We start from the raw sequence: 21,127 nt of genomic DNA, 5'->3' as shown, positions 1-21,127 counted from the left end.
TCTTTGGCTCATATGCCTCGAAACCTTTCCTATGCATGTACCTGTTCAAGTATATTTTATATATTGTTATAGCATTCGCCTCGACTATCTCCTCTGGCAACTGGTTCCTTATACCCACCACTCTCTGGGTGAATATTGTTCAAGTCACTCTTTGTATCCGTTCAATAGTTCAATCTAAGACATCTGGGTCAGTCACCAGCCCAACGTGCCAATACCAAAGCGAGTATTGATCCAACACTGTCTATAGCGAATCAAGAATTCGCACGTAAAATGGATCCTTTCCGTTGTCTGAAACGTTTTATGTTGCTCGTGGCTAATGCAATAAGAACAATGAACACGACGTTGGCCAGCACGACTTCCGAATACGTCGCCTATCCAGACCATCCCGGTGGGGTGACCTGTTCACGTCGCGGTAAGTTCAGCAATATATCATCATGGTGTTGGCGAGGGAGCAGGAACAGTCGTTATTAGCGCCAGCGACAACCCTAAACTGCTTTCACTTGTTTACAGATAAATATTAAATCTGGCTCATTGAGAGCGAACGAGCACACGCTTTCAAAGTATATTTTTAAAAGGACTTCGGGGATGGATATTGGGGGTGAGACACGATATTTGAGTCTCCACTGGTCTATGTGATTAGCCAACGAGTGTACAAGTCTAAACAACTTCAATAGATGCAAAAAAGACCTTACAAGCACCAAATTATTGGGTGGGATGTTGTTACTGGCCAGAGTGCAAGCACGGTGGCCAATAGAACAACTTTGACAAGAACCGAATTAGATGGATGTTACTGAAGATAGACACCAAGTGCTGGAGTAACTCAGCGGGTCAGGCAGCATGTGTGGAATAGGTGGCATTTCGGATCGGAACCCTTCTTCAGTGTTCCTCCTACAAAATAAAGGCAAGGTAGAAAGATAAACTTTGAGACACAAGCAACTGCAGATGCTGGTTTGCAAGAGAGAGAAAAAACAAAGTGCTGGAGTAACTCAGATTGCAAATATACACTTCATATGGAAACGGTGATATTTAGAAAGAAGATAAGGCCGTTCTTTGCTGAAAACTCTGTTTGCTTTGTGTTGCGGGCCGGGTACAGATCAATAAATAACAAGAATAAAGACCCGGTGGTTTGCCGGAGGCGGGTCAAGGCACCTTCACGTCAGTTATATAGTGAGGCCGGCGTTCCGACTGCGGGCACAATGCGGGAACACTCTACACACGCCGCTCTTTCATTGTAATTAGCAGGGGCAAGGCAGCTCGCCAGCCACTTGCCCAAACCCGAGCCGCCGGAGGATCATTGCCACCACTCTCCACCCTCAACACCCGCTTCCCTGCTGGAACCGAACCCATCTATGCAACGGGTGAGTTGCACTTTTGTCAAACGTCCTATTTATTGCCGGGACGGGATTGTAAGGTCAGGAGCAACGCGCGCAAGCAATACTTGCTGCTTTCTTGACAAAAGGCATGAATATTTACCCCTTCGGACTTGGCTGGCAACGCCATTCCGACCCTCCTGGTTGCAGACGCTGAAATCTATGGGGACCACGATGAACAAACAGCCAGGTAGTATTGCATGCACCCAGCCGGGTCACCTGCATATCACACATTGTGTAACTGCTCGGTTTCTACAAACCTGCAACTCTGTTGACTATCATTCCACGGCAGTGTGTGTGTGTGTGTGTGTGTGTGTGTGTGTGTGTGTGTGTGTGTGTGTGTGTGTGTGTGTGTGTGTGTGTGTGTGTGTGTGTGTGTGTGTGTGTGTGTGTGTGTGTGTGTGTGTGTGTGTGTGTGTGTGTGTGTGTGTGTGTGTGTGTGTGTGTGTGTGTGTGTGTGTGTGTGTGCTTACACATCAATAGGTCGATTTTTAAAAATCGTTAATTTCACCAAGAGCGCTGGAGTACAATATTAATCTCAACAAATAACACCCAAAACGAGTAAATAAGAATCAGCACAAACAGTGTAATCTCCAGCAACCCGAGTCGGTTGCGATTTCCAAGCACCTATCATTCGTGTATGGAGTTGAATTACGATCAATAATTTGGCCATTGAAGGGAAACGGTGAGCGGTTGAATATGGTTGAATATTGTTAATATAACGACCCATTGACGCCGCGAAAAGCCGGAATCCCATGCCACCTGAATTCTGGCCAATGGGCAAACAAAAACCGTTTCCCGGTATTTGAAGGGGGTTTTTTTTTGTGGTAAATGCTGTCGTGAAAAACAAACGCTACGGATATTTGCGTCTCAAAATGTTCTTCGAGTTACCCATTTCGGCAATTATTTGGCCCCGTCGTGTCCCAGTGTTGGTCGTTTGATTAATGAATAGCAGAGGTTTTATAGTTGGGGACTAGCGAGGCAGCGTGAGTTAAAGAGGGTTTAGATGAATGAAACTGGCACTGGGAACAAATATTCAGCGTGATCGGTTCATCGCCCAGATAGGAGGGTTTTTCCAATGGGCTGCAGCGGGTGAAGGAGCGGGGCTGGGATGGGGGCTGATTTTGTGGGGTGATGGAAACATCACCACCAACCACTCCTTGAATCTTCTGTGCCCATCCTCTCTCTCCCCGTCCATATTGCACAATTAAACCACAAAGCACACGGCCAGGAAGTGTGGAACATTGTGGCTTCTCAAAGATCTGCGAGAATCGGGTTCTTTAAAATATATGATGTCCACGCCAGGCCTCTGGCTAAACATGGCACCGCATTTAGCCTTTGTGTTTGGACATAGTTCTTCCATGTCGGCCTTGCTTTTTTGGCTCGAGTGTTTAACACACACAGAAACACTCTGCTCTTGCAAAGAAATCAATTCCATGAAGATTAAGCACCATTTCAAAGTATACTGTCCGCGGCTGATCTCTGTGGCTAATATGCATGTCATTTTGTCCTATTTACAAACCTGAGCCGATTTTTCATAGCTAAGGCGTAAAGATCAATTCAAACTTTTATTTGTCGCCGTTTCGTCTGAGCTTCTGGTCCATTTGCTAAAAAAAAATATCGCATCTAGTATTTGCCCCGTTCACCTGTTACTTAATGAGTTTCCTCTCACACTTTGGACAACGGAGATTGCTTCCGGAACTAAGATTTTGATTAATTTCCAGTAAAACGCTTTCCGAATTGCTATTCCTATCTCTGAGATAAACTAGCACATTTCTTTAGGGGAATATTACATTCGAAACATATCTTAACCCATTTATGATATATTTACGCTGCCAAACGTGTACAATTAAATGTTATATGTAAATATATGAGCTGTTCTATTCTCTGTACTTGACATGCGTTCACGTCTGATTGTTATTCTTCAATGTCAAAGTTGCCATACTGGTGAATATCACATTGAAATGTTAGTATAGGACCACGGCACTGAATTAAAAAAAACAATACTTCTTCTGAAAACACTAAACGTACTAAAAATCGTTCAGGTTGTAATTGGGATCTTCGGCAGTCCACCTACCCTGAATAATGCATGCCCCAAAATAATTTCGCGATAGGAAATTCCAAAGTTAAGCAATCAGTATTTCAGTTGTATTTTTAACTTTTATACTTTTGGAGAAACGTTTTGTTCAAACTGTGCATGCAAGCTAGCATTCAGATCCTGCTAAAGCGCGCATTCGCGGTGTTAATGATCGAGATGCAACTTTAACGGTGTTTGCATTCTAAGCAAGACATCTGATGAGTCCAGACACCGTTCAGCTTTCAGCCTTTCCCCGCTTTGCAACGCTGTGTTAATTGGAATAAAGCGCGGATATACCTCGTCCAATTCACCTTTCCCAATCATCCTTGGGGGATCATTAATTAACGAGCAGCCAAAGGAAGTATTTCATCTGGACAAAGGCCGGCGTTGTATTGCTGCGATCTAAATTGAAGTAAGAAAACGTCAAATAGGAAACATTACAACCTCCGTGTGTTGAGGGACATTTGCAACAGCCGTGCAATAGTAACTATATATTTTAAGTAAAACATGTGAATTCTATTATTTTAAATGCAATGGGTTTCTTCTCCTAAGTATTGCTAAATTGTTGCTATGCCGGTATAAAAAGTATAATCCAGTCTTGCGCAGTTATCCTTCCGCCCCCGTTATATAGTACAAAACAATACCCAGAGCTATACACTAACAATCTGAACAGCAAACATAATCAGCCCACGTGTTGTGGCCACGTCCTGCATTGAGGCAGGGAAGTTAATTTGTATTTCTGTGTCGTACACTATGAACCTGCGAGGGTAAACGGCAAATTAAATAGAGGATTTGGATAAATGGAGCTGGGATGAATCGCGGTTTTTTTTTCAAGTTATAATTTTGAAATGTCCGGATAGCTGGGTTACAAAACCGACAATCGCCTCGGCTTGTCAACAGCCCATCGCCCCGTGTACCTGACTGCGCTTGATGGAGCGAACCAGGAGATCAGAGAATTAATTAAATGAATACAGATGTATGGGTTTCGCCATATTTGAGTTATGTTATTGTACCCGGCCAATTACTGGTAATAGTGCTATTGAGCAGAGACAGATATGTAAATTTAAAAACGTTTTTCTCTTGCCCGAAATGGAAAAATAGCTCCTCGTCTCTAATGCACCTGCAGTTTTGCATAGAAGTAGAGGAAGTGTATTGTACAACAAATGGGAAAGAAAGTACTCGGACTTCACAGCATGTTAATTGAATTCATTCAATCAAGCCCGGGTTATGATTGAGCTTTTATCTGTCATATTGGGATGGAGGGAGAGAATTCTTTGGCTTGGTTCTTTCAGCAGCGGTTTGAAAGCGCTCGTCGCTTCTGTTTGTGGGAACCTTAGATCCGAGAATAGTACATTAAGAAATCTAAAATGTGTTATTGTGTGTTTCACAGACATACGGATAACTCGCCTTCAGGCGCGCGGGGGATCCTCATATTTAATGTTTGTTTGAATTTACATAAAGTCCTCATTAGATAGTCGTTAATTAGAGTTAAATACGTATTCATTAGTGGAATTTAACGGCCTCCCATTGGTTGGGGTTATTATCTTAGAATAATATTTGCATGTACCTTCTTTATTTGTGCATTAATGTCCACGTGAAATCGCCGAGAATGGATGTAAAACATTAAAATCCTCCCCTTCCCCCCCACAGCCGGCACCATTAAACGGTTGCGTACAGATCTAATGTTGCAAAAGGTGAGATTCAGATTGGGTATATCATAATGTATTTGGATAGATTGACTTCGAACTCAGAACTGTTCCGTGTGTCAAAGAGCCATGGACTTTAGCAGAATGAAGAAGGTTGCCTGTCGCCCGATACAATCGTTCAATTCTGGAATAAAACTCCTCCACAGTATATTAGGTGTGATGCGATCGGATAACATTGCATTCGATTAGATCACATAACAACATGCTAGGGGCGAGATCATGTAATGTATTCTGAACACCCAGACAATTTGTTATGACCATTAACAGATTTACAGATATTCTTCTTAAATATAGCTCAAGATGTAATGTCCTCATTTTCTACTTGGGTTCAATCGCCGTGTTTTACATTAATCTAGCCTCCGATATACTTGTGACTTTCCCTTTCCCTATTCACTAGTGGCTGATGTAAGATTAAAAAAATTATAGCGATGAAAATAATTGTGGATATTAACACGTGACAGCACCATGAGAAACATCCTCGATAATGGGTATTTCCTCTCGAGTATGTCTGCACACATGTACAACTATCGCTGGTCTATTTATATAAACCACTGATTTCTGTACAAACGGCTAATTGCATTACTTACAGCAAATAACAGCCCTGCTGCACATCCTAGGACGTGCCAGCAACAAACAAATCACTGCTTATTTCACTTGATTGACTTCATTTTCACATGAAATTGTGCCTTATGAGCTAAACCCTGGCAATCTGGCCGATGCGTCTACCCGCTAAGCAGTGCGCACTGCTAATTGAATCTGCTCAACACAAAAATTAAACGCTCCTCCAGTTAATAAATGTTCAGCATTATAGTTGTACTGAGGGACAAAAGGGCGAGCTATCAGTTAATTTGCAGGTAGGATGCTGGCTAGAAGATTGCATCTCGCTGGGACATTTATTCTATATGTTCTGCACACGCTCTAACGGCCGTATATGGGGTCCCAGAGGAGCGGGAAAGAGAGGCTCCGTAGACAGGAACCCCCGTACAGTCTGGGATGAAGGTGTGATCAAACAGGCAGCAGCTGGCACAGCAGAGACTGGGGCTAAAACAGCCAGTCAGAGGATTTATTCTAAACCAATTAGTTTAAACTGTATATCAGGACAGGCATATGGGGTGTGAGGGAGAGACAGAGGGAGGCAAAGACAGAAAAAGAAACAAAGACGATGACGGAACGCCGCGAGAGGCAGAAATGACAAAAGTGTTGGAGACAAAAGTGTGTTCATCATATTAACAAAGTGCCTAGCGGTAACCGAGCGCCGGCTTTTGACAACGAGTAAACATTTGCGGATGGGGCGCGGGGTAATTTTTAGTTACATGCTCAGTCATTTTGAGGCACAGTTAGTAATTACACGGAGCGGGATTAAGTGTTGTCAGTGGGCAGAAGAGGTCCCAGTGTAACTAGGATATTTGCCCCATTTCGCAGCGCTGCATATCCCTCTGTCAATTGCATCTCGAAACTCTTAAAGTTCACGGTGTTTTTGTAAAAAAAATGGGCGTCATTTACCACGGATAAAATAGTTTCGATTTCGGGAAATGGGAAGCACACCCGTGAATCCCTCCAATCCAATTGCGGAGTTGTGTGTGTTAAGGTGCATTTTAAAACAGGGTTACCTGGCCAGGTTAACCCGTTTAAAATCAAAGAACGATAATGGTTTAAATGGTGTAAAGTAAAAATCTCAGCCGTGGTTAATATTTAGATTGGTCTTCCTGTTGTGTAAAGTTTAGAATTACAAACTGAAAGTCTGAAAAGGCCACTGTGAATTTGCAAGTTTCATTGTCCTATCTGGGACACATGATAATAAACTCTCTTGACTTGACTTGAACATTTGGCTGCGGCGGGTTTAAGTCGCATTTACAGAGTAACCCCTATAGTATCTTTACATCTTCCGGGGAGTGCACGTACTTCTGGTCCGCGGGGTCAGTACACAGAGGAAAGGGTCAGTACACAGGGGAAGGGGTCGGTATCTTTGAGTGTCGGAGCCGCGCTTCTCATGGGCGACTGGACATTTCTCCTGAAGAAGAATTCCCACCACAAACATCCATCACCTATTCCTTTTCTCCAGAGATGCCATCCTAGCCGGCCTGCCAGTTCCATTGTTCGCATCCATATATCCGTTCGTTGTCACCTCTCCCACAGCCAACAGTGGACCATTGTGGGCTCCAACATTCCTTGGTCATCGGTGCCCCATCTGATTTGTTCTAAATCTTGTATTACATCTAGTTTCCCTCTCCCACCGACTCTCAGTCTGAAGAAGGGTTTCGACCCTATTCCTTTCCCCAGAGATGCTGCCTGACCAGCTGAGTTACTCCAACACTCTGTGTCTTTCTTCGGTATAACCCTGCATCTGCGGTTCCTCCCTACACTAAACTTCTCAGTTACAGTCGCGACCTGAACACCCAGCAGGGTTGGAGATTGAATTATTTTGCCAATGATTTTTGGAACTTGAGAGATAGTAAGAAGGAACGGGTGCCGATCTCGGGCTTTGAGCTGGAGGCTACGATGCAGATGCGTGCACCATGCGCCGGCCTGTAGCTCGGCGGGGAGCCCCCCTTGCCGCACTTCTGGGCTGCGTTGTATCCACAGCTTGGGGGCTGGTGTCATCGAAATTCATAGATCGGGCTCATGTTGAATGGATGGAGACCCTTGGTCAAGGCCACGAGAGAGAGGCTCACCACAGAGTCATAGATTCTGCACGGAAACAAGCCCTTCGGCCCGGTCCCCATGTCGACCAAGATGCCCCATCTACACTTGTCCCAATTGCCCGCGTTTGGTCCATATTCCTCTAAACCTTCCCCATCCATGTAACTATCTACGTGTATTTTATTAGCTGTTAAAATACCTGCCTCAACTACCTCCTCTGGCAGCTCGTTCCGTACACCCACCAAATCTTTCTCTTCTCACCTCAAATCTATGTCCTTGCATCTTGATTCCCCTTCCCTGGAGAAATTATTTTGTGAATTCAACCTATCTCTTCGAAATGTCGCGTGATGGTCGGATTCATCTCGACCAAGTCAAGAGTCAAGAGTATTTTATTGTCATGTGTCCCAAAACAGAACAACGACATTCTTACTCGCAGCAGCACAACATATGTGTAAACACAGTACTCTGTAAAACCCTTAATAAACAACGAACACGTTTAGTATATATAGATATATATATATTAAACAGACTAATAAATATGCAGTATTAGTGCAAAAATAATGTCTCCCAGTCTACATAGGCGTGCCATGGGCAGAATCTCTTTGGGCTAAAGGAATCGAGGGATATGGGGGGAAAGCGGGAACGGGGTACTGATTTTAGATGATCAGCCACGATCATATTGAATGGCGGTGGAATGGCTTGAAGGGTCGAATGGCCTACTCCTGTACCCATTTTTCTATGTTTCCATGATTCTAAGCCACAAAAGTCCTTCACTCTCCACCCATCAGAGCGTGCGGGAGCAATTATTTAAACGGATTGGATAATTACCAACATACTAATGTTGAGGTGACTAAAACCATCGCTGGGTATGAAATCCCTAACTTTATGTCGACTTTGAACACACGTGTAACCTCACGCAGGCGCGCAACGTCCCCGAGAATTCAGCTGAGTAATCTGTAACAAACAACACACATACTTTTATCAGGAGATCCCTAGTAACAGAAACCCCATCCTCTCACAATCGGAGCTGTAGAGCAGGGCTATGGGCCTCTGGCCCGCCTTGTCCATGCCAACCAAATTGACGTATTGGGATAGTCCTATTTGCCTATAGCATCCTAGTCCTTTCCCAACCATGCGAAGAGTTTGATTTCAGCATGGGATGGATGTCAAGCAAGCTTGGATGGGAACTTGAGACCACCGTTGACTCGTTTTAAATTTCCAGCCATTTCAGTGATTGTGGTGGAAGAGAGACTTTTCACGTGCCATCACAAGTCCCAATGCTTTGAATGCCTGGATCTGAATGTCACACATTCACAACCGGCAGCGCGCAGCCCAGCATTAAACAGATAGGACAGCTTTAAACGAGCGAGCGACTCCCTCGTGTGAGATGCTACGATATGAGGCCGGTCCAGATTGGATGTTCCTGCCCAAAGGCAGAGGGGCTAAACCCGGACCCGGACCCGGACATTTTGCAAGCTCTGCCAGTCGGGTGCAGGCAGCGGCCACGGGTTTTCGCAGTTGCGTTGAACTTCGGCACACTGACCGGAAAAGCGCCACACGGTTGTTCACACTTGTTTTACAGACACAAATTCCCGTCCTTTACTTGGGGAGGGGGGATGAGACAAGTTGCCGCGGTCTGTTTCGTTTGTGCCACACAATCAAAATTGAATTGAATATTTAACATATGCTATCAGCAAGCAACGTTAATATATCTCAAGCTTTGTCGAAAGTGTATGAAGTAATCTAACTAGGGTCACAGATTCATACAGCAAGGAAACAGGCCTTTGGTCCAACTCGGCCAAGATGCCCCATCAGACTGAAGAAGGGTTTCGACCCGAAATGTCACACATTGCTTCTCTCCCGAGTTACTCCAGCATCTTGTGTCTATCTTCGGTTTAACACAGCATCTGCAGTTCCTTCATACACATCTTGCCCCATCTACACTACCCTCGATTACTCGCGTTTGTCCCATATTCCTCTAAACCTTGCTTATCCATGTACCTGTTCAAATGTCGTTAAAATGTTGTGATAATACCTGCCTCAACTACCTCGTCTGGCAGCTCGTTCCAAATGTCCACCACCCTCTGAATGAAAAAAAAGCTGCCCCTCATTAAATCTCTCCCCTCTCGGCTTCCTCCTAACTAAATTATTGTTGAAGGTGATGCTTTGTTTTCACTGACATTGCATGGCTCTTGAGTGATGTCACATTCTTCTTAAAATGAACCATTCTCGTTTCTCGTCGAAAAACAAAGACAATTCTCCTAGACCGACTTTTTTTGTTGCTGTTTACACAAAGCAAAGGAACTATTTATTGTAAAATAAATCCTTTTGCTCTGAAACTAATAATGGAAAAGGGACCTCCGATTACTCGCGTTACCCATTCGGGAAGTGGCGGTAAAAAAAAGTGATCACATTGGAAAATCAAACGCGCTCCGAGTTGTCACGGACCGTCCGTCAATAGCCAATGAAAAGACTATGACAGGGCTCTGTAATGAAACGGATTAGGTAGCAGTCTATAGAACTCCTCCTACCAAATTATCCAACTGTGCCCTGGCAAGAGGCAGCGACAAATAGGCAAAACTGGGGGATCGCAGCCAGTGAGGTGCGGCAGCATCAGCGAGGACTTGAACAGGGTCAGTGGGATGCCGCTCAAACCGCCCTAACTTCCTTGTTTAACCGTCGCTTCAACCCGGTCTGCAGAGAGCGGCCTCTCTCGGAAACGTTGGCTCCGCACCAGCCAGTAATAACCATTTCCCCCGCCCGCCCGCTCGCCTGTCCGCCCGGGAGTTTGACCTGTTGAATTCCCTCTCCCCCCCCCACTCGCGTTCGAGAACTGCGGCTGACGTTATTGTTGTTGTTTTAATTGTCTAGCGGCGAGCTTGCTCCATGGTTTGAGCCGGGTCTGTATGGAAGTACTCAGAGCAAGGTCCGCGGAAGACACGTGCACTTTCCGTCAATCAGCAATGCTTTTCCACGGCATCTCTGGGGGCGAGATCCAGGGGATTATGGAGGAGATGGAACGGAGGTCCAAGACGGATGGGCGCATCGCGAAAGGGGTTCAGATGAACGGAAGGGAAACGGTAAGAACGAAAACAACGGAGAGACATGTTCATTTTTGAAACGCGGACAATTCCTTGACTACCTTTACCTTTCCAAACGGCGGCTTGGTGAGGGACCCCGCTAAGCGGAATTTTTCTCTTAAAAAAAAATCTGTGACATTCAATGTAAGAACAGTTTTAAAAAATGGTAACAAATGGCAGCGACAAAACCAATCTGCGCGTCCCTTTGGCCGGTTGGCTTTGGTGAATAAAGTTATAAATATAAACTCAAATTATAGCAGGAAAAATACACAGAGCGCCTTGTGAATTTACACAGCCCATTACCCTGTGGGATAATTGCCCCGCACAGATCCAATAACAAGTACTTTGCAACCAATGAATTAAGTATCAATAAATTTGCCAATTTACCGTTTTTAGTAATCCCGAATGGGAAATTGTATTTACAATCGGACTGCAATTCGCCAGAGGAAATGACACTTTATTCAAATGTCTGCCAGTAAGATTTGTTTGAATAATTGCGAATAATATTTAGTTTGTATAATCCTGTGTTGCATTATGTAAAATACACCTAACGGCTACAGCGAATGAAGCATAAATGCCGCTGCATACAAAAGTCTTGTAATGGCCGGACTTTGGCTCTGTTCGCTTCGTGTTTATTAGCCCTGTGTTCACATTTGTTCAGGGTGACGTTTCGACTTGACATTAACCGCCTTTTGAAATTTCTGCTTGCAGGCGATGCCTTCTATTAATTCTGATAAACCCGCCCTGTGCGCCGGCTGCGGCGGTAAAATCGCCGACCGCTATTACTTACTGGCAGTGGACAAACAGTGGCACCTCAGATGTCTCAAGTGCTGCGAATGCAAGCTGGCCCTGGAGTCCGAACTCACTTGCTTCGCCAAGGACGGCAGCATTTACTGCAAGGAAGATTACTACAGGTACGGCTGCTGAAAGTAAACGGGGTGAAATTATCCTGCACGTCAAGATGACCATCTCCCCGCTTAGCCCGGCCTCAGGAGTGTGCGGCCTTTCTCTGCTGCATTCTACATTTTCCATTGAAGCCAATTGCCCATCAGTTCAGATCTGCATCCCGCCAACTGGTTGTTATTTCTTTACATTTAACCAGATTGGGCGAGTTAGCGCGGTCACCGACAGAACAACCGCGTCAATGAGGCTTTGCCGTTGAAAGCAGAGGTGAAATGCTCGCGGGCCGTTTGACGGGGAGAGCTGTGCTTTTCACTCTCTTTGTTGTAGGCCTCTTATTGGCCCTGATGGAGGGGGCAGCTATGTATAACCCCCAACCCTGCTCTTTGTTTGCTAATTGTACACCAAAATTGTGCGTCAGTTGTGCTGTTCAGAGTTGGCCTTTGCTGTAATGAAACGAACTCAGTGGAATTCCAGGGTGCGATCGAGCATCTTGGAACACGAATGAGTTTACTACACTCCTTTAATTGTGGGATTGAGACACCATCGCATTTACAAGGGAACGCATTTGGGCTCATGTTGGCCTAAAGTTCATATGATATGATTGTCAATAAGATTGAACTGAATCTAGCCTCATAATCTGACGTGGTTTTCCTGATTGGACCTGTCGGATTTTTAAGAGCGACTGTGAAAAATGTGGGCAATACAATTAGAGAGAGGAAAGATCCTACCTTGTCCCCATAGCTAAACTTACACACTAACTGGTGAATTCGCTATTCAACCCGTCCTTAACACGCGCACGAACAAGGGACTATTTATGCAGAAAATAACATGGAACAAAATTATTAGCGTGTATAAAACCGACTCGAGTCTATAGACCATGTGGTGACGTTCCTTAAATGAACAGGAATAGTTGAAATCAGTAGTTAAAATATTGTGAGATCAAAAATGTAACAGCACACACTTTATTGTGGTTCTTCTGAGTTGTGAGGTTGGTGATGCGTTTTAATCCAATGCACCTATTTCTAAAGTTTGTGCCTTTTGTTTTTTTTTCACAGGAGATTTTCTGTGCAACGCTGCTCCCGCTGCCACCTCGGGATCTCTGCTTCTGAAATGGTTATGCGTGCCAGGGACTCGGTCTATCATTTGAGTTGTTTCACGTGTATGACTTGCAACAAAACATTAACCACGGGCGATCACTTTGGCATGAAAGATAACCTGGTCTACTGCAGAGTTCACTTCGAGTCGCTGGTGCAGAGTGATTATCACACGCAACTGAACTACACGGAGCTCGCTGCAAAGAGCGGGGGCCTCGGATTACCTTATTTCAACGGGACAGGCACCGTGCAGAAAGGCCGGCCCCGGAAAAGAAAAAGCCCTGCCCTAGGAGTTGACATCCCAACTTACAACCAAGGTGGGCTAAGGCAACGTTCTTAAAGAAAACCATGCGTTAGAAATATTAGAGTAACGAAGGAAGTGTTAAAGATGGTATGATATCCCGGGCGCCAGGTAATACAGTACATCTACAAATCAAACATTTCATTCGACTTTTAAAATCGCCCTGGTTTATAACGACCAAGGTCAAGAGAGAGGGGGAAAGTCGTGTGTATTGACAACGGAACAATGATTTTTTTTAAACTTGCAGCATCTTAACCAGCTTGTAAACACAGTACTCGTAGATAACATGTAATAAACAAAAAAATAACAATACTAGTGCTTATTTCCAAATGAGTTCGCAAATCACCATATAACATTTCAAAGATACTAAGTTCGAATGTGTTACTGAAAAAAGTGCAAAGATTTAGAAACGCCTGTTTTGTTTTTAAAATACCTGGCATCATAGAAATGCCTCGTGAAACACAAATATTCCTACAAGTGGAGCCCTTGTTAACCGTATCAGTTTCTCGTTGGCAAACCTCCCAAGGTATTTGCTTTCTTTATGTGATAGAATCTTACACGTTAATTCTCTACACTCTGTTGTCTCGGAAACTCTCTGCACGATTCTATTTTTCGTTAGCACGAGTGAACATGATTTTATATATTCCGCCCAAAAAATGAAATAAGGGCTTTATAGTCTTTCCACACACTGGACCCAATTATACACTCGCCCATTGTGTTCCTTTCTAGGTATTTCTTAATTGCGATTCTTCTTCAAAGCCGTTTGGCGCGCACACTAGAATTTGATGTTCAAATGAATGGAAGGAGAATCACGTAATGTGGAGGTTAATTGTTTCGTGTTAATTAGACGTGACATCGGAATCCCTGGTTTCCCAGTCACGCATAAATCACCCTGCCAGCTCAAAATGTACCGTAACTTAAAGGACCACAATTGTAGATACTCATTGGTCTACCCCTTTGGAGTTATCATTCATTTTCGCCTAATGCCAATTAATACGTCTTTAAATGTTCATTCATTTCGTATTAGAGTGTATTTGACAGCAAGAAAAGCGTTTTTGTTCATACCGTGTAAAACCACTTTGCATAGCTGGTATTTCAGTACTTTGTGTAGATAGACGGTTGGTTTTGCACAGAATGGACAAATAAACAATGTAAAAACACAATTTCTTTGTGGGCAGTTAGACATTTTATAAATAGGCAGTATTTTTTTAATAGTGACTTTGTTGGAGATTCTTAATACTTTCATAATGGATTTGCAAATATAGCATTAGATTGTTAATGCTAACCTTTGCGTATGTAATTGCAAATTCCAACCATTTACCATGCATGTCCAATTAAAATTAAAATGGGCTAAAATGAAACTCAGGAAAGCCGTTTAATGAAACATAAATTAATCGTAGAAGTCAGGGAGCACTCGGTCCACTCGTTGCCCGTACTATCTGACTTGGTTTAGATATAAGGCCACACTTTTTAAAAACTCAAAACGGGGAAGTTGGTTGCTTAAGTTTTTTTTAATGAAACTGCGCCCGGTGCCTCTGTAGCTAGAAAGATCCCTTAGCTGCGCCAGTTATCTGTGCCTTTTACAAGAGATCGAGCTAGAATCGGAAGATTAGACTTGCTTTGAAATTACTCTGATGCAGAGTGAGACGAACAGTTAATGTCACTGTAAAATTATATGTGACCGAAAATAAAATCTCACTAAGCTTGCAATAACTCAAACCATTTATTTAAACGTGATACGCTATTTTTTGGAAGTGTGGTATCCACTTTAAAAAAAAATTTAATGTGTAGTTTGATGTGTAATTTTAAGAAAGTTCTTTCATTGAATGCATTAACATTATGGGAAGCAAACGAGTTTTCCAAATATGGCATCATCTTGCATTTGCTAGTAAGGCCACTGAATTAAAAAGTATAGCTGCACGTAATACCAAATAGCGATCAACAATTATTTAATGTAGTGATCAGATTGCGTTTCCGCCATTAGAACCTTAACCGGCGGTGATCGCACACAGTTAAATGAAATGCAGCAAACGTACTTAACGAAATTGATTCCTCCCATGGGTTTAGTACGAAAACATGTCACTCCGCACAAAGCACAAGGCCATCTTTGCATGTTATTTGTAATGTAATATTTTGAGGAGAGATTGCCAAAATATCAAAATTCCTGAGAGCTTGGTTGATCTGGGAGCCTTAGGAAGAGTAGAAAGAGGGGTTTAACCAATATCCCAGGCATTATGTGGCAAACACAAACTCTACCATAATTTATATGGATTACAACTATCTCATGATATGGAACCCAGTGGTGAAGGATGGGGAGTTAGCGCCACCTAGTGCAGGCAGCAACTGATAGAGCGGCGAGCGGGAGCTCAGTGGGAGCGGCAATTAACACACAGCGCGCTTCTGTTTCTGCGTCCTAGGCTGCAATGAGAACGACGCTGACCACTTGGACAGGGAACAACAGTCCTACCCGCCGACCCAGAAAACCAAGCGAATGCGCACCTCCTTCAAGCACCACCAGCTCCGCACCATGAAGTCCTACTTCGCCATAAACCACAACCCAGACGCGAAAGACTTAAAGCAACTCGCTCAGAAAACTGGGCTCACCAAAAGAGTTTTGCAGGTAAGACGCGTTCCTATTTACAAAGGAGATTTTAACCCTAGTTTCCCCGCTCCCTTCCTTAATGTTCTGTAATCACCAAGAAGATAACTTTTTTAAATTGCAAAGTACTGACACATTAACAGAGTAACGTCCGGGAGCGCCAGATACATTAAAACAAGAACCCAAATGCTTAAGGAGGGGGGTGGTATAGAGAGCATCTATGTTTCATCCGCTTTCAAATATATGTCCCATTAATAACATTGTCGTGGCGTAAGTCCCGGTTTGATCGGTCTTGTTGCACTGAGGGATGGTGGACTGAACACCAAGATAGGATGTACACAAAAATGCTGGAGAAACTCAGCGGGTGCAGCAGCACATCGCTCCATAGATGCTGCTGCACCCGCTGAGTTTCTCCAGCATTTTTGTGTACCTTCGATTTTCCAGCATCTGCAGTTCCTTCTTAAACACCAAGATAGGATGAACACTTGCAGACTTAGGCGCTGAATACACAACCCAGAACTGAGAGTTAATCCAAGGATTTTAGACCTTACCCAAAATGACAATTCGCCCATCTTGCTAACCATTAGAACAAATTGCATTTCCAACCGGCTCACGCCTCTCATTCTTAATTAATTTCCCAAAGTTAACTGATCGTAGATAGTCGGTAGGATCTCTACAACTTGCTGCATTTGGCTAAACGGGGGGTAGTCGTTGAGATTGGGATGGTTGGTAAATAAACTCCCGTGTGGCAGCCGCGCCGTGGAGTACTTTCTTGGGCCATGGAGTTGAGAGAGGCGGTAGGGAGGGGTGGAGGGAGGGAGGGAGGGGGGGGGAGGGAGGGGGGGGGGGGGGGGGGGGGTATCGGGGTAAATAACTCACCGAGAGCCTTCACCACTTCCTCCCACGCTAGAATACTGGTGGATGCAACATAGGGCTTGAATAAACTCATTTTAAGTTTTAAGAATTATAGTTCCTAACTCGTTAGGTAAAATAGTTTTATATGTGTGCCATTGTTATGAACTAGCATTGTGTGGGCCAGTCAATGGTATTAAGTGTTTTTTTAATATCACAATGGCACCCCAGACCATTTAATGCTGATCTATTTAATTAATAGTTTTAGCTGTTTAAATAATTTATCTATCTATATATCTATCTATATCTATCTATAGCAATGATTTGTGGTTTGTGATTAGATGAAAGCATCAAAAGATCGGTAAAAAGATTACATGGGATTGGTTTGCAGGTTTGGTTTCAAAACGCAAGAGCCAAATTCAGAAGGAACCTTTTGCGACAAGAGAATGGGGGTGGTGATAAAGCTGACGGGACAGCACTGCCCGCCCCGCCCCCAGCAGAGAGGTCCGGCGCCGCACTCAGTCCGGGCAGCACCTCGACCACTTTAACAGACTTGACCAATCCCACTCTGTCAGTAGTATCGTCAGTGACCACTAACCTGGACGCGCACGAATCCGGGAGTCCTTCACAAACTACCTTAACGAACCTTTTCTAACATTTTTAGCAGATTCCTTTACAACAGAGAGAGAGAGGAAAAAAAATCCCTGGGAAGTTAAAAAAAACAAATCCTGTTTGTTGTGTAGGATGATTTTGTTAAATAACTGATATGAATATATATATTTTTTGTTTATTGACGAATTCTAGTTTACAACAGTAGAGAACAAAACAGTTTACACAAATAGAAATCAATGTCAATGGATTGTGCAGTGGTGACTGCGCTTGGAATATAATCCCATTTCCAACTATATCTTCCTTCAGACTTTCACTTTCCTCTACACTGGTCATACAAACATACTCCTGTTTTCTTCACCTCTGCTCAAAGTGCCCACCTTTTGTTAACGAGGCCTCTGCATTGCAGGCTTGTGTTTTAGGGAGAGGGTTTTTTTAAACAGAGACAATTTCATGCGCTCTCACCAGTTACCGCCTATCCAGCCTCTATCCGCGTTTATTGTCATGTGTTCGGTACCGACATTAATACAATAAATCTGGCCAAGATTATTCAAACAAAACCACGCGTTCTTTGGAAGAACGGAACATGATACAGGATCTTTTTTAGCGAGTGAGGTCCATCGCAGCTTTATCACGTGCCTTACGATATTACTGAAGAAAATTTGTGACGTGTTTCCCTTGTTTGGAGAGAGAGAGAGACAATAAATCCCTTCTGACACCTCACAAGTTTTGTATTGTTACCTCTTTTTCTGAAAACTTTTTTTTTTGGGGGGGGGGGGGGGGGGAACTGTTTTTGAAAAGAAAAGAAACGGCATTTGCATTTGTCCTTCAAGGCAAATATGAACACTGTCTCACTAGGATAGTTGGTATTCCCGATGTTAAGTACTGCAAAGTACGTTCGAGGTCCTTCTGTTGATTTTCGTGTTTATGATTAGTACAGTAAGTGGTTTTGATGAGATTGTTGATGTTACTTTGTTTTTAACATGAATACACTGTACAGGCGCGTTGTCCCCTTAAATATTTATGGACCAAACGTTTGTGATATCTTATTAAAAGTGTGTGATTAAACCAGTTTGTTTGATCGTTTTCAGTTCAGCCTTATTTCATGCGGCGTTTATATTATAATGTCAAATAAGTTCCTCGAACTGCGTCTATGTGAATTGTGTACGGGCGAGTGACCTTACGCGTGAAACTCGTTTGAAAACCAGAAAATGTCGGTAATAATACAAACAGGCGAATGTAGAGACATAACACCATTTAAAATGAATAAATCAGGAACTAAACATTTTATCAGTTCAAGCAGAAAAGCACTAATGTTATAAAAAGTGCCTGAAATGAATACACCACACATCGAGTTTATTTCAAAGGTTATAGATTGTATGTTTGTACCAACATTACTTTTCCACGATCTCTATTTTTTCAATTGTCTATTTTCGACTCTAGAATGGCCACTTAATTTAGAAATAAATGACAGATGTTTCAGGGACATACACAGGTGAAACAAGCAACTGTGCTTTGACGCAGTAAATGAAACACGGCTGTAGATAATCAGGAAGCAAGCGTGCACATAAGTTCAGGTTGTTAGCGTAGATTGAGAGAGACCCAAAATGACTTCGAATTTAAAAAACCTGCTCCGGTGGGTTAGGGGCCCACAAGTTTTGTTTTAAAGGGGAGGGGGGACTAAATCAGTTGGAACTTTACAGATTCAGGGAAAAATAATGCCAAAAGTCCAAATAATGCAGATTTACCTTTTCAAAATAGTTTTTCACGAAATGGTGGAAATATTATCCTTGTTAAAAAACATAACAAAAAGACCCCGTAAGGACAGGTTGCTCTGTAGTTTAATAAACTGTTACTATGATTTCTTTCAGGGAGAACAAATCTTGGGGCATTACAGCCACACCTCCCGACGTTTGAAAATTCCCTAGGTATTTTAAGAAGGGGGAAGGTTGATCGGAATTCAACATCAGTGAAGACAAAGACTATATTAACACACAATTAAATATCCTAAAAATTTACTCAGATACATAACTATAATAAGACTCCAAAATGTCATTTGCTTGAATGTTTAAGCTAATGTAGGACGCAACGTGTTGTATATTTTTTACTTTTAAGCTATCAGTGGACATACATGTAGAGAGAAGATAAAGTGTGCGCTGGAATTGGAAAGAATTAGGATGCGGTTAGGACAGGTCATTGCACAGACAAGCTGAACGATAAATTAACCATTTTTCGGAGATCAAACGCAGCGCTTTTTCTGTATTATACGATTCTAAATGTGTAATCAATTTGATATCCATTTGTAATGTGGAGATTTGGTTATGATGACTATGAGCGACATTCTTATAACAGGGATTATCAATGTTAAGGTATTTTGAGTCTAAATTCGCAAGCCCTTCCAGCCCACAGGCGACACTTTGGTATTGCTGGTTGAAAATCAAAACTGAGACACATTGTGCATGCCATTATAATACTTTCTCTAAATTCTTTTAATTATCAAAGGGTCGGATGTAATATTGTCAGTACTGTTCTTGGGTGATGTATACATTTTCATTGGTTGATGTTAATTGTAATAAACAGATTTCAGTATCGAACACACTCGACTGCTTAATGCAACACATGACTCCCTCTCTGAGGCAACGTGTCCTTGTTATGCAACACCCTGACTCAAAGCACTTACGCGCTAATACATTGTTAGCTTCATCTATATTCAACTGATTAATTTGTTGGAACAACGCACACTCCCCCACCCTCTTCAAGACCGTATATATACCATGGATTCATATATATGTGTATATATATAAATATATATATACACATATATATGTATGAACCATATATGAACCCATGAATACATAGGTCCATATATGTATCAAGATTCCAATATATAACTGAATTATGCACACACATACACACCTATATGTGTAAGTGTGTAGACAGACAGACAGACAGACATATATATAGACAGACAGACAGACAGACATACACACACACACACACAAACATATATATATATATACACATATATATATATATATACACATATATATACACACACACACACACACACACACACACACACACACACACACACACACACACACACATACACACACACTAGGATAAGCACTCAACCAAGAAACCCAAGCCCAATGCCAAAGTAGTATCAAAACTCTATACATTGTAAGATACATATATATATATGTACATATGGGTTTTTTTTCTATATTCATTCCAATATTAAAACTAGACATGAGAACACCGACGCTAATGGTTGTGTTGTTGGGGTGATGTCCTAATGCAGATGTTTCTGGGAGTTTTCCCACCACGCAACCATTACCAACGGTCTCAGTTGACAGTGTCACCATGCGGTATATTATGACTCACGCCTGTTTCTGCTTTTAATAAGACAGTTATCTTAAGCTGTTTTTTTTTAAATTCCTACGGTAGAGACGATCGGAAATTTAAAAAAAAGCAAAGGGAACACGAGGGGTTGTGTTCCTTTAAATGTTGGGGAACATTTGCCAGTATTTCTTTATTGCAAAGCCACGCACATCAAACGGCGCATTCCACGTTCATTAGTACAGTATAGCGATGACAGCTCACTAAACATTCACCACGACCATGTTGCAACCAAATGGCCAAATTAGTTGATGAAAAAATCCCAAACGAAACTATATTGTGGGATACAATGTGTCCATATCAAACGTCATTATGGAGCGTCAAGACTCAAGAGTGTGTTTATTGTGACATATCCCAGAGAGAACAATGTCATTCTTACTTGCAGCAGCACAACAGAATATGTCAACGTATCCCGTAGTTGATGCGACATGTAAACACATTGGAGATTGTTCAAGTTATAACCATTGCAAACCTCGCGCAACACAAACAACAAA

General features: G+C 42.7%; 1 protein-coding gene and 1 long non-coding RNA gene across 4 annotated transcripts in view; one reads left to right on the top strand and one right to left on the bottom strand.

The window, feature by feature from the left end:
- The first annotated feature begins 1,061 nt into the window (after positions 1-1,061).
- lhx9 (LIM homeobox 9) lies at positions 1,062-19,825 on the top strand. Of its 3 annotated transcripts, none has more exons than XM_055642399.1 (6): positions 1,062-1,358; positions 10,665-10,873; positions 11,585-11,787; positions 12,832-13,187; positions 15,589-15,791; positions 17,014-19,086. In XM_055642399.1, the coding sequence occupies exons 2-6, from the start codon at positions 10,700-10,702 to the stop codon at positions 17,275-17,277; spliced, it is 1,200 nt and encodes a 399-aa protein (XP_055498374.1). In that variant the 5' UTR covers positions 1,062-1,358; positions 10,665-10,699; the 3' UTR covers positions 17,278-19,086. The 3 variants fall into 3 exon arrangements, with proteins under 3 accessions (XP_055498374.1, XP_055498373.1, XP_055498375.1); XM_055642398.1 differs by lacking the exon at positions 1,062-1,358 and adding an exon at positions 10,288-10,426; XM_055642400.1 differs by lacking the exons at positions 1,062-1,358; positions 17,014-19,086 and adding exons at positions 10,290-10,426; positions 19,103-19,825.
- LOC129701265 (uncharacterized) overlaps positions 1,775-21,127 on the bottom strand; it is a 92,083-nt gene continuing 72,730 nt past the window's right edge. The window contains exon 3 of the long non-coding RNA XR_008724173.1: positions 1,775-3,849. This is a non-coding gene — a long non-coding RNA (uncharacterized LOC129701265). The remainder of the gene's footprint in view (positions 3,850-21,127) is intronic.

Source organism: Leucoraja erinacea, chromosome 10, assembly GCF_028641065.1.
Source record: "Leucoraja erinacea ecotype New England chromosome 10, Leri_hhj_1, whole genome shotgun sequence".
NCBI lineage: Eukaryota > Metazoa > Chordata > Chondrichthyes > Rajiformes > Rajidae > Leucoraja > Leucoraja erinaceus.
Note: the sequence above shows the minus strand (reverse complement) of the source record. Positions and strands in the feature narration are given on the sequence as shown.

Bases quoted from the DNA above. Each gene is read 5' to 3' on its own strand.
- lhx9 (XM_055642399.1), top strand. From the start codon at position 10,700: ATGGAAGTACTCAGAGCAAGGTCCGCGGAAGACACGTGCACTTTCCGT. The intron at 11,788-12,831 runs GTACGGCTGCTG...TTTTTTTCACAG, and splicing joins TGCAAGGAAGATTACTACAG to GAGATTTTCTGTGCAACGCT. The intron at 13,188-15,588 runs GTGGGCTAAGGC...TCTGCGTCCTAG, and splicing joins CATCCCAACTTACAACCAAG to GCTGCAATGAGAACGACGCT.